Genomic DNA, 13,812 nt, shown 5'->3' with positions numbered 1-13,812 from the left:
ATGAAAATACTTTGTTGTTCTGCGTAGATTCATTGTAAGTTGTGTCCTTGCTGCTGGATTAGGCATGTTCTGCTTCTCTCTATGTAGCACAGATTGGGTAGTGGCAGAGACAGAAACCCCCAAGTGTTTAACACTGATCCCTAGCATCACAGGCTCTGTGGGTGTCAGGTACTCGTAGTCATAGGTGCTTGGGAGACGCAGAGAGAGATAAAGAACTTGAGTATTATCTCAGGGAGGCACGGTGGTGCAGTGGTTGGCACTGCTGCCTCACAACTCGGGTCACAATAATTGGTCCAACCTAATTGGCAGATGTTCCCCTAGCCCTTGGGGACACTTGAAAGACCACTGCACCTTTATAATCCTCACAAGACTAGTTCAGTGTCTCCTTCCCCATTGACTTCAATGCATTTCACCAAGTTGACTAAAATTCCCAAACATTTAAACATTTTCAACAGACTCCAGGAGAAGCAAATTCAATGGCGGTTTGCTCATCACTAATGATTAGGCAGAATCTGTTGCTGTTTTATCAGGTGGATTGCATTGCTGTGGAAATAATGAAAGGTGTGCTGAAGAGGAAATATGTTTTGAATGCAGAGGAAGCGTTTCCTCTCAGGTAAGATGGTGGGGGGCTTTACCTGCATTAGTGTTTTTATATGACAAAGCCCTTGAACTACTAATAGTTCTAACCTTCTGTGTTTGGCAAGACTACACTATAAAGAAAAAGAGGGAAATATCCATCCATATTTGAGCAGCATTCCATATGAAAGACGGGTCCAGTGCAGTTTACAGTGTGGCAAACTTTAAAAAGTGGTTTACATTTGAATATTAAATACCCAGGCAGACCAGGCACCATGCTCAAGTGTACAAATTTAGGGATCTCGACTATGCAATTCATATCTCTGCCAGTTAATCCCCAGGTAGCCTGCAGTGATCGTCTGATGCCTGGAGGTCTGTTTTCGGGAGACAAGGTTTCAGGATCAAGGCCTGCATGTTGAAGTGCGGATCGCTTGAGACATTTGTGTACTTTGTGTATAAAAATGTGATGCAATGTAGTTTGACTTGAAAATTTGTAATTAAAGTAAAGCTCTCCCTGTACTGTACATTGGATCAGGCTGAACTATTCAGCTACCCACAGGTTCTGCATCTCCTTTTACGCTGTCAGATGAGATCCAATCCATCTTTTCTTGTGTCACTGTTTCAAGGGATTTTTATTTTATCATTTCACAGTGCAACGACATGCAGGTTAGGTGAATTACATTGCTAAAGCTGTCCTGTGTGTGTGTGTGTGTGTGTGCGTGTGTGTTTTCACCATAGGATGGTCTGACACCCTGTCTAGGAATCGTTTTTGCCGTGAGCCCACTGTTTGCTGGGACAGGCTTCAGGTTCCATGTTCCCTGTGCCCCTGCTCAGGATCAGCAGGTTTGAAAAATAGATGGATTGATGGATTTTTTTTTTGTGTTGATGAAGGTTCTTTATTTGTGTTTCATATATGAGGATGTAACTGTGAAAGTAGCCACTACAGCATATAGGAGTCAGGTGGGGAACTTTTATTTCTTTGTGCAAAAAGAATTGTTTGCAACTTAACATCAGCAAAACTAAGGAACTGCTAATTGACTTTTGCCACACCAAAGACTCTCAACTATAGAGGATTTTTTTTTTCTTTCTTAGATTGTTCTGTTAATGGGGGCAGTGACATCCTTCACATACTGTATTCTATGACTCTTTGATGGCCAGGGTGATTTTTTTTATGCTGTGGTGAGCTGTGCTGAAGCGTAACCTCACTTCAAGAGAGGCCCACCAAATCAACAGGCTAATTAAATGGGCAAGCTCAATTGTAGGACACGCTCTGTTACCCCTGGAGCTCACAGCGAAGGAGAAAATGAAAACTGAACTGAATCTTTATGAACAATGCTGCCTATCCACTCTGTGACACACTAACACTGAGGACCTTCAGCCAATGAATCATTCAGCAGAAGTGTGTCAACAAATGCAGCTGGGGCTCCTTGATACCGAGAGCAATATGCCTATATAATGTCTTGCAGGGAATGTAACTTTCAAGTCAGATATTTTCCTTCTTTCTAGTCATTCTGGTGTATATTTACTTACTAACCATGCAGCCTGTCAAAGACAGGTAATAGGTAGGGAGTATATGCTAATAGCAGTTTGCCACATCCACCCTACGATGAACCACCTGGATTGGGATCCGAGTGCTATGGGTTACACTTCAGCACCACACTGGAACAGTGTGACTTTTTTTTTTTTTTTTTTTTTTTTTAACGATGGTTGGAGTGCCAGTACTGCCACCAACCCCCCAAACCCAAGATTTCCCTGTAATTTGAGGGACCTGCTTGCAGGGCTAGATGCAGATTAATGTCATACCCAGGACGAAGCAATCACAGGTTAAGGGCCTTAATCAAGGGCCCAACTGAGTAGAGTCACTTCAGGCATTTACAGGATTCGAACTGGCAGCCTTCCTATTGCTGGTAAGATTCCTAGCCTCAGAGCCACCACTCGGCCATTATACAGGCAACAGAATAATTTTAAAATATTTTTTAATTGTTGCGCTTTGTGTATATAAAGTGTCTTTCTCTGGTATCCATGTGTGCCCGAGTCTCTGTTGACTGGCCCTCCATCTCTAGACATTGATATTGTAAAGTCTGCTTCTAAGACTGCCATTATTTTTGAGGCGTCTTTCTCCCCTCCTTTCTGGTTTTATACTTCTCATCCTTGTAGGTGACTCTCTGTGTCCCTCCTATGCCTTTTCTCCTCCTCATGTGTCTAACACTAGCCTTCCTCTTTGGTCGTTTTGGCTATGGTGACGTGATCAAATCAGATTGCTCTGCGAGAGTGGAGACACATAGACCTTAGTGTTTTATTGTATAGTGGATTGAACCTCTGTAAAAAGCCAAATTTCCCCTGGGGACAAATAAAACTCATTCTGTCTGTCTTTCTGTGTATTTTGTAGTGATTTTTCATACCTATCAATCTGTATCTTATATAGTACCATTTGTATATATATCACTATATATTGTACCCACATACCCAAGAACATAGAATGGTCCCCTCATAAGCATTTTACGAACTTTTATTTGTGACGGATCCTGCTTGTGTTCTGTTTCACAAAATATGATTGAAAATGAACTGTTCAAAGGTTTCCAAATTCCAAGGAACTTAGTGCAGTTGGAAAATACCAACGAATAGTATTTATGAGCCTGTATCAGAACCATGCTGATCATCGGTTATCATTCCGTGGTGGTTGCGGGTGTCTTGCTACGCCTTACCGGATAAGTGCTACACCAGGATGATGTACTGTCGTTTGTCGGGGCAGGAATGAGATCGCAAGGGTCAAGCTGAGTTAGCATCGAGAATTTAAAGAGGAAGTGCAGGTTGTTTCTGAATACGGTTTTTTAAGGCCTTGGTATAACCCTCCTTTTAAGTATTTGGTGGCCACAAATTTATTTATTTATTTTTTATAATCCGGGCCTGACGTGCAGCATCAGTTGATGAGACTCTAAAGCGAAACTTGGCATGCCGCGGTGGATTTAAGTGTTGGGCGTGACCTTGAACGCTGTGGCCAATCGGAATGTGATAACTGCTGACGTCGTGGTTTCTTGACAAATGAAACACGGTGGTGTGTGTGCGCGCACAAGACCCTCGCCATTCTGTGTTTTTGTTCTTATTTCTTTTGGGGAGGGAGTTTGTTTTCCGTTTGTCGTCCGACGAGCTGAGGAAGCGGAAAGCAAAAGTTTCGTCAGGTCTGTGATGTTGGACAAGGCGAAACATGTCGCGAAGGGCTTTGCGGCCTGTGAGTAGTATGTGTTTGTGATGAATGGGAGACATTGAGAGGCGGAGCGCGTATGAGGGAGACGCCGCACCGGCTTATACTTGGGTGTTTTTCCATGTTTGTGCTTGTAGCAGCAGTGGAGCATTGGGCACGGTTCATGCCGCCGGCTTGGAAGTGGCTTACGTGGACAGGCACTATCTGAAGTAGAAATGCGTATTTATGGGTTCTGGTTAACGTTTAGTTGTATGCGTTTTCAATCTGAAAGATGGCACGAAGACTTTTAAAAATGAGAATGCTGGTCATTGTATGTAGATTTACCTATAAATACCTATATACGAACTCAGAAGACCTTGACTTTGTCCACCGCGTTTGCCCCTGGGGTGAATTCAAATGTGCAACTGGCATTGGAAAAGACCGGGTAATCAAGGCATTAAGTACAATACACAGACCAGTAAAATGCTCTTTGAAATGTGAATAGTAAAATGCAGGACCCTGTCTCAAACGTGTTCTAACCTACTTAATGCAGTTCGTCAGTCACATGGTGCGCATACTCATACGTTCCAGATTCGAGTCACCGACTAACCAAACCATCCCGACCATGTGATATGCAACCATAAAGTCTGGGGACACACTTAATGGTCGTGCAAACACCACAGTGTCCGCAGCAGGATTAAACTGGAGCTGCGAGGCTAGTGATGGTACCAAACACTGCGCTATTCATATAAAACGTGTCCTTGTTAGTACAATACGGTTAGTAAATCAATTTTATCACCTGACTAAATATTAATGTCCTTCAATGTGAGCTACTCGGGCCCAGAATCAAGACTACTCAAAAATAATACAAGTAATAAATAGAAAATATTTTTTAAAAGGAGTGTAAACGTTAAGATATGGCATGAAAAATAAAATGTTAAAAATCTTAAGATTTGCAAAAAGTTGCCACTTTTTATATTTTAATTCAGTTATGTTTATAGGTATTGGTAAAATTGTATTTATATCTGTCCAGAGAAACTGAAGTTTATTTTTTTATGTTTTATTATTGGTTACTAAACAAGAATGTTGTTTAATGAAAAACAAAGTAATTAAATCAAACCAGACTGAATTTTACTTGTCAGATACTATTTACACTTACAGTACAATATGTAGTGAGATGCTTAGTTGCTAAACTCCAATGGCTGTACAACTGAGCTAAGAAGAATATGAAAGGACAGCAACAATAATATGACTTTATGAATACCATTACAAATCATTAATAAATTTATATGTGATGATAACTGAAAAAATAAGAACTTCAGCAACTTGCTGTAGAAGTGAACAATAGGACATTTCCCAGGCAGTAAATAGAGATCTTCATAGCCCTGATATTCTAGTTTTGCTTAGATTATTACCATATTACAAAATGCTATAGTTGATTTTGTATTTTTAATAATAGATGAATTTGTTATTGCTGTTGTGTTTCATGGTTTAGCTGCATGTTATTATTTACAGATCTCTGGAATAAATGATTTTTTTTTCTTATATTTTGTATATATTTTTTGCTCTTTATGAAATTGTTTTCATTGTAATCATTAAACATATTGTATATGGATACTTAAAACTGTCCAAAACTGAATGAACAGCAAAAAAGAGTTGTTTTTTTTATAAAGGAAACCATCAAATCTGTTTTTGTTTTATTAAATGAACAAAAAGATTGTGTATTGAAATGAATTTAACAGAAACAACAGAAAACACTCATGAACAAACTACAATATCAAACACTTCACTGCACTCTGTACATGTGACAATAATAACCATATAAACCTATAAAAGTATTCAAACTGAAATGGGATTTCCCCTTGGCACCTACAATTACTTGTAGTGAGAATCGCACAAGCAAGTATCTTAATCAACTGAGCTGAAGAAAATATTCTGTATTTAGGACAGTTGGCACCAGTTTTAGTCTGCTGGCTAGTTCTGTTTAAATATTTGAAAGTATTGTTTACCAATATTATGTTTTCAAATTTCTTTTTATGCAACCAGAAATAATAATGCTTTTCTGAATTCTACATTCCCCAAAAAAATTAGTACTCATTACATATCCCATTGAAAACTCATAGATTTGTAATCACAAATAATTTACACCTGTTCAGCATAACCGTTTGGAAAGTGTAAAACGTATATTGAATGTTGAAATGTGTAGTATGTTTAAATGGACAGTTTAACTTGGCTTTATGGCACAAGAACAGCAAGTGTGCTGTATGATTGTGTTGCTTTCCAGCAAACTAGATGTATTTTGCGGGGCTACTAATTTTAACTGGTTATTTAAATGGTTATAGGAAACTCTAGGGCCTTTTTTTTTTTTTTTTTTTTTTTCCTACACTAGCAATTGATAATTTTATTTGAGAAACTGAAGAACAATTTGGGAAGTTTTTGATTTTAAGAGTCTAATATTGAGTTTCCAATGTGTTTTAAAATGATACTGTTAAGTGCCTTAGGAGATTTAAGATACTAATTTATAGGACATGCATATCTTTAGAACATGAGAGGAAAAATGGAGTACCTAACAAAAGGGTAATGCAGATACTAGGCAGATCATGCAAATCCGACACAATCGGTCATGTACTCGTATTCATATCTAAAATTAGAATATAATAAAAAAACTGAATCTTCTGTCAGCTTTGTTTAATACCCGAGCACCGCATTTTTTTGTAGATCTCTTTATACAGCCTCATCTGCTAAAGTAATTTTAAAGCAATCCATAATCATTATAGTACAGTAGTGGATTCAATTGTTCAATTTGTGGAACACCTACAACCTGGCAGTGCTCCTGAAACCTCCTTTGAATTGGATTAATCAGCTTTGATAATGTATGAGTGGACTGGCAGTGACATCATTAAAAGCCGTTTTGGACACCGATTGTTGCCCTTTTGTATACAAAAGTTTCAGAGGCCTGCTGTGTGTGAGAGGCAGAGTATGACACATAATGAAAAGCAAGTGTTTCTCGTCTTTTAATCATAATACTTGCAAAGAATACACAATTCTCCTACGCACGAAGTATAAACCAGACCTTGAGGTCATCATATCTGCAGTAGCTTAATATTGGAGATCTAAGCACTGACCAGCTGTTCAGAGAGCCACCACTACCACAGCAGCTCCCTGAAACACGTGATTGGGCAGATGAACCATTTCTTAGATGACAGTAATAGCCATCCTACCAAAATATAAAGTGTCTGTGTTTGAAAGTGACTTGCAGTTACTTGACAGCAATCTGAAAAATACCTGATGTATTATATAGCAACATTTAGCTTCTATATAAATGACTACAGCTTTGCACATTTTTTCAGTTAACTTGGCAATACTCAAATGTTAATGCACATTCAAATGTATTTTGAAGTACGGATATGAATGCCACAGTCTCACTGTGTACCCAAGCTGTGGAAGGTCTTTAATGTCAGAGAGGCATGGAATACTGTATATAAAGTATGTGTGTGCTGTGAGGTAACATTGCTTATGTACAATGTATTGTACTTAATGTGGTTTCAATGCGCCCCAACTCCCTGAAATAAACATTGAGTGCATCTTGCAGAGGTGGTGGTGGTGTTTTTATTTCAATTGGTACTTCCTGGTCCAAATGAATCTTGGGTATTGTAGCAAACATGATCTGAAACTCAGTCTGATTAGTCATTTAGAAAAGGTTTAATAGATTGAATTGTACTTAATCACAAAAGTATGAATATTGTGTGTGTGTGTATAATTTATTTTACTAAATCTTTTTTTTTTGTCTTCATTTTATCCACATTTTGTGGAGTGTTTTGAGTAATAATTTCTAGATTTGGTATGTTTTTTAACTTTGATTTTTGTTATTAACATTATACTTGGCCTATAGTCCGGAATGACAAACTTTTCAGTTGACGTTCAGTGCACAAATAAACACGTTACAAAATATATTTAAGGATGAAATGTATTGTACAGGATATGCAATTAATGATGGTAATCAGTATTCATTCAATTTTCATTTTATTTTTTGAAGAAAACATCATGAAGGTGTTGTCATTTCTCCGTACACATTCTGACAACCTGTTGTGTAAATTCTGCATTGCTCAACATAACGTGTCAAGAGGAATGCCAGCAATTTCCTCTTCAATCCTTCTTTTTAGTTCAGCAATGGTTGCAGGACGTGTGCTTTACACTTGGCTTTTAAGATGTCCCCACAGAAAAAAATCACAAACGGTGAGATCTGGGTATCTTGGAGACCATGGAATGTCACCATTGCGTAAAATAACGCGCCTTCCAAACAGTCGTCGAATAGCTGCCATCAATTGTTGGACAGTATGCGAAGTGACGCCACCGGGGGACTTCTTTTTTTTTTTTTTTTTAAGGCTGAACCCATTTCTTCGAAATTACGCACCCATGTTGTAATCACATAAGCAGACGGGACACAATTATAATGTCCTAACTGGTAATGATACCGAAATTGCCTTTGCGCAGCAGTCACACTGTTACCATTCTTATAAAAGGCTTTAACAGTGATAATTGCACACCACTCCACTGCTCCATTGTAACTAATGGCAAGGGGTTGTAAACGAGGTCACATCGGTCCCAAACAACTGCCAATGCCCCAGGGTCGCCAACACCTAGTTCCAAAATTTCCTGTTTCCCTGCGCCACCCTGTATTTAAAAATATCTGTGTGTGTATTTTCAAATATATAATTTTTTAAAGATTTCATTAAGACATTGTCATTTTATGACATGTACTGGCCACTATTAAGATGAAAAATAAACAATATTTGATGGATCCTTTAAATCTGAAGCAATTTTTTTTTTTAAATCTTACCAACAGAACTCTGTCTTTATACCCTAGGAAACAATAAGCACATAATCTATTTAAAAGCTTTATTAGTTTCCCTCATCTTTTAGTTGCTGTGTTGTCTATCAAAGATTAACACACAACCGTGCTCTTAAAATGCATAGTCTGACAGGGGCTTACTAGTTTGTAGATTGTCTTGTTTTTGTGTAATTTAATATGGCATCAATTAAATTGAACGAGTGGAGTTCAGGGCTCTTAAAAATCTTCACAGTACAGGGAAGGACTCCTGCTTCTAGTGACCTTGTACTAAAGAGGAATACGCAGAAACAGAATGGACATACTTGTGACCTGTGGGTAATACTTTCACTTTTTAATTCAGCCACATTTTTGTACTTCGTATATCTGGAGCTTTGGCAGTTTTTTTTTAATGTTCTATACATGTCTTCTTCAAAGTTTAAAAAATTATGGTGTTGTATCACAGTGAAGAGGTATTTGATGGAATGTTTAGGTAGATTGATGTTTTCAGTGTTATGAGTTAAATCTTTAATATATCTAGGTTCCTTAAAGGCTTTCTCTTAATGTAGCACATATTTTGAGGTTTTGGATGGTTTTATGTTCCACATTATCATTGCATCGCTTTTTGACTGATAAAACCTAGTGTTGGGCGGTATACAGTTTCATACCGAAAACCATTTTTTATTTTTGTTATGATATGGATTTTTCTTATACCGCAACACCAGTTTAAATTGCCTAAACAACATTTGGAACGTGGCACAGCGGGAAACTGTTTAAGGGGGACCTTTTTCACTGCTACGCCGCTAAACACATGCCACAGAGGTGTTGCGCGGGGGCTGTTTTTCACTGCTACACCGCTAAACAAGCATATACCAGAGTACATGTGTTAGTGCAGGTATTGCTTGGTGAAAATGGACAGAGAACATTCTGAAATTGAACCTGTAGCAGACGATAAAGTTGAACATGATGACGCAGAAGAACTTTTGCTGGAAAAAGAAGTCACGTCTGTTGTCTGGAGATACTTCCGATTTAAAAGGTCGGATGTGGGCCATTATGTTCAAATGTGTGAATACTGTTTTTATACTACTGGATAATACTGCAAGCCAAGTTATATTTTTTTTCAATACTGTGTAATGTGTGACGACATGTTGACTTTATTCTCGACATTTCCACTTTAATCTCGACGCTTATGACGAGAATAAAGTCGACATTTCTACTTTATTCTCACTGTTGAGATTAAAGTCGACATGTTGACTGTATTCTCGTAATTTGTTATTAAAGTAGAACATCGTAAACTAAACTTCATCTTAAAATGAATATTTCATTTACTAGATTTTCTCAAACCCCGTCATAAATTATGTAGCACATTAAATGCTTTGTGTTATGTTCCCCGAGCTATGTTAAACTGACTCCCTCTTGCACTTAGACGGGGTGCAGGCAGCACAAAGAATACATTAATTTCATGATATTTCTGCTCCCTGAACATTTAGAATGCTAAGATAAATACTTGATATCATTTTCATGATGAAATGCATTAAAGCATGTATTAATCATGTGGGGGAAATGTGGCGTGGAGGTTGCACTGCTGCCTTTCAGCAATGGGGTCCCGAGTGTTCCCTGCTTTGAATTTGCACGTTTTTCTGGTGGGTTTACTCGGCGTGCTTCAGTTTCCTTTCAAAGTCATGTAGGATGGCTGGTTTTTTGTTAGGCTATATTAACCCTGCAAGTGTATGTATTGCTCGTATTCACCCTGGGATGGGCACAACCCTGAATGGACGGCATAATTAAACATGTATAACGAAGATTTTTTTTTTTTTAAAAGTTCTGAACACTCGGTGGTCTAAGTTTATAACTATTTTTAATTTCACAAGGACATTTATCGTGTGGCGGTTGGTTATGTGGACAAAAGGAAAAGGAAGGGTAGGAACTGGGGGTTAATACGTCAGACGGAGACAGCACGCATGCAATAAAGAAAGCCCGCTAAGAACAACATCCACTGAATTCTGTGTTTGTGTCTTCGACCACCAGATCACAAACTCAACATTTACACAATATTTAAGTTAAACTTGTGCGATATTCATTCATACATCCAGTTTTTTGAAACCTCGTCACACCTGCCATAAAGTTCTCTACACTGAATGTACACCTGGGGACCTCTTACTGCGGGGGAGCAGCAGTACCGTGCATGTTTAATACCTGCTTTAATGCATTTCATCATGAAAAATTATCTTAGCATTCTACATTTTCAGAGAACTGGAATATCATGAAGTGAATGTATTCTGTGCGGCGATTTGCTGCCTCTTAGTGCAAGAGGAAGTCAGTTTAAGAAGAGCGTAGCGATTAACAATTGGGTTGGGGAACACTTAACACAAAGCATTTAATGTGCTACATAACTTATGACAGGGTTTGAGAAAATCTAGTGAATTAAACATTGTTTTTAGGATGAACTTTAGTTTACGACATTCTACTTTAATGACAAAATAAACTACGAGAATAAAGTGGAAATGTCGACTTTAATCTCGACAGTTTTTTTTTCTTCACCGTGGCTGTAATATGATTCTGTAGGGCTATACCACAAATTATAATGTAGTTAAGTTGCAGTTTTATTGTTTGTTTATATCTTAGCTTGAAGCAAGGTCCATATCAATGCAGTTTGCCTTAAAAGTGGTTCAGTTGGTAAAGATGTCATCACCAAGTTGCACTTGTTTTTTTTTTTTTTATTTTATTATTTGGTGAATACTGTGTAATGCACCTAGGCTTGAAGTCTTGGAAGTAATAGTGCAACTTCCAGTAATAGTACTATTGTTTTATTGTTGTTATTTATTAGTTTAAATATTATACAGTTTAATGATGGTAAAGTTGTTTAAAAAGTCATTTTAACGTGTCAGTGGACAGAGATTGTTAACATTAACAAAGTGTAGTTGGTTTACAAAAAATATTTACACTTTATTCCTTTTCTGAGACATGTTCAGTGCAATACAACTTTTGACAAGCACCTCTGGATATTTTACTAAGTCTAAATGCCTCTTTGGATGGTTGAAAATATGTTGTCAAAATTATAGTTTAAGTTATTTGCAAACATTGTTCAATAAAAAGGTTCTATATTTTGACTGCATCTGTCATGCAATGTGATTCCTTCTCTTCATTAGTGCCACCCCCTTGAAAACCATCACTTTATGGGGCCATGCAAACCTGCATTAATACTTGTGTGCACATTCAAATGTTTTTTGTACAATGTACAATTCTCATTACAGTGGAGTTGGTTATTCTTAGCCAGTAATTGCAGTGGAAAATGTGGTTAACATCCACTCATGCATGGGGAAAAAAATACCGGTTTCACTGTATTGGACTGTATCATTTTGAAAAATACTGTGATATAGAATTTTGGTCATACCGCCCAGCACTAATTAAAAGCATATTTTCATAATTATACATGTTTGGCTATTAATATGTTTTAAAAAAAAATTAATCATTGCAAAAAAAAGTAAAACTATCCTTTAAATTCCCTTGTATGTGTTCTGCAGTGGTAGCTTCAGGTTTGTGAGTTTTTTAATGAATTGTGTCTTGTCTCATGCAGAAAATTCCACAGTGAAGAGAAATTTATAGACTGCATTGAAATGTTGCAGCCTCAGCAACAAAATAACATTTATGGTCGAAGTGTTTGTATGGAGCAGAAGTGCTTTATTTTATATCAGGGCCTACCCCACCATGTTGTCTTGTGTCACTGTATGAAATTAGATGATATGCATGGATTATTTAAAAGTGTTAACACTAAAAGCACCTCATTTGAGATGTTCAGGTGCTCTGAGGTGTTATCTTTGTTTTGCTTAAAACGTCCCATTAGGGGTTGGCCGTTTGATCCCTCCATCCCCGTGTATCCCTGTCTGCAGAATCCTTTGCCATCAGACCCAATACTTTCATATCTCTCACTTTCCAAGTCTGTCTGTCTAAGCCTGTGCCCTCCTCTTGATCTTCTTCCAACCACCAATACCTGCCAGGCTTTTCCCAATGGGCCCTTCTCTTTACTGCATACAACATGCTCAAGCCACCTTTTGGACTTCCTCATTTGCTTTTCTTTCTCGTAAAGTGGCCTCCAAGAGCAGTGTCACCATATGCAGTTCTGACCAGCAGCTCTTCAAATTCTTTCTGATGGCCCAAGGTTCACACTCGTGTAGGAACACATCAGACTATATATACTGTCTTATACAGCTGACAGTTTTCTTGCCAGTCCTTGATCTCATCCTGCTGTCAAACACCATTTGCCTCAAACCCTAAGCCCAGGTATTTGAAGTGGTTCACTTGTTTTAACTTTTTTTTTTTTTTTTGTGGGCTCCTCTTATCCTTTCATTGCCTCCTTTACTGCACACCATAACATCTGTCTTTCTACCTTTTACTCTTAATCCTTTGTGTTTCATGGCTTTTCAACAGTTACACGTCCTCCTCTGAAGTTCATCTTTCTCTTATAGCACGTCCCATTATGCTCTCGGAAAATAAAGGATAAAAATCATGCTTTCTTGGTGGCACTTTGAAATAGTCAGTAAACTTTAATGTTACAGTAGGAGTGGTTTCCTTGTATTCAGTCTGTTCTAGAGAACATCGTGCCTCACTGCAGACAAAAAAAAAAATTGTTGCACATTACTTACAATCCTACTGGTTTTGTATAATTTAGTGAGATTCAAGCCACACATAGTGTTTGATCTATTTATTTTTTAACTCCTCAAACTATGTTGTGTACTAGTTATGATGTTGTTCTTATGTTCCATTTTTTTGTGTATGGTGTATATTGTTATGAGAACTGACATAGATGGATTCTGTATGAAAGTGAACTGATATTATAGTAATTTGTCATGTGTTCCCATTACATAAGAGGAACTGAAAGTGTAAGTACAGGTTTTTTTTTTTTTAAATCTATTATTTAATTTCAAAGTTTATTAGTGTCATTTGCTACCAAGAGCTCTACTGTCTGGATCCACCAAAAACTTCATCTTACATTTTGCTGTCCGCAGTTTAGCCAATGATATCTGGCAGGGTGAAAGCTGAAGTATGTGTACAAATATCTATTTCACTGATCACTCCTACCACTTTCTTTTATGTGGACTTGTTTAATTTAATATTGTTTTTATCAGTATGCTGCTGCTGGAGTATGTGAATTTCCCCTTGGGATTAATAAAGGATATATCGATCGATCGATCGATCAATTGTAAATATTCTTTACAAGCCAGTTTAG

At 37.6% G+C, this 13,812-nt stretch overlaps 1 protein-coding gene across 5 annotated transcripts in view; it reads left to right on the top strand.

Annotated features, from left to right (window-relative positions):
• Positions 1-13,812, top strand: part of osbpl9 (oxysterol binding protein-like 9) — a 110,062-nt gene that overhangs the window by 69,748 nt on the left and 26,502 nt on the right. The window contains exon 1 of one of the 5 annotated variants that reach the window (XM_028812449.2): positions 3,647-3,805. The exons of 3 other annotated variants lie outside the window; for them this stretch is intronic. In XM_028812449.2, the coding sequence (XP_028668282.2) occupies positions 3,782-3,805 (24 nt within the window). In that variant the 5' untranslated portion in view covers positions 3,647-3,781. Of the gene's footprint in view, positions 1-3,646; positions 3,806-13,812 lie in introns of those variants that run through there. One more of the 5 variants, XM_028812452.2, reaches the window with a different exon arrangement.

The sequence above is a fragment of the Erpetoichthys calabaricus genome, chromosome 10 (genome assembly GCF_900747795.2).
Source record: "Erpetoichthys calabaricus chromosome 10, fErpCal1.3, whole genome shotgun sequence".
Taxonomy (NCBI): Eukaryota; Metazoa; Chordata; class Cladistia; order Polypteriformes; family Polypteridae; genus Erpetoichthys; species Erpetoichthys calabaricus.
Note: the sequence above shows the minus strand (reverse complement) of the source record. Positions and strands in the feature narration are given on the sequence as shown.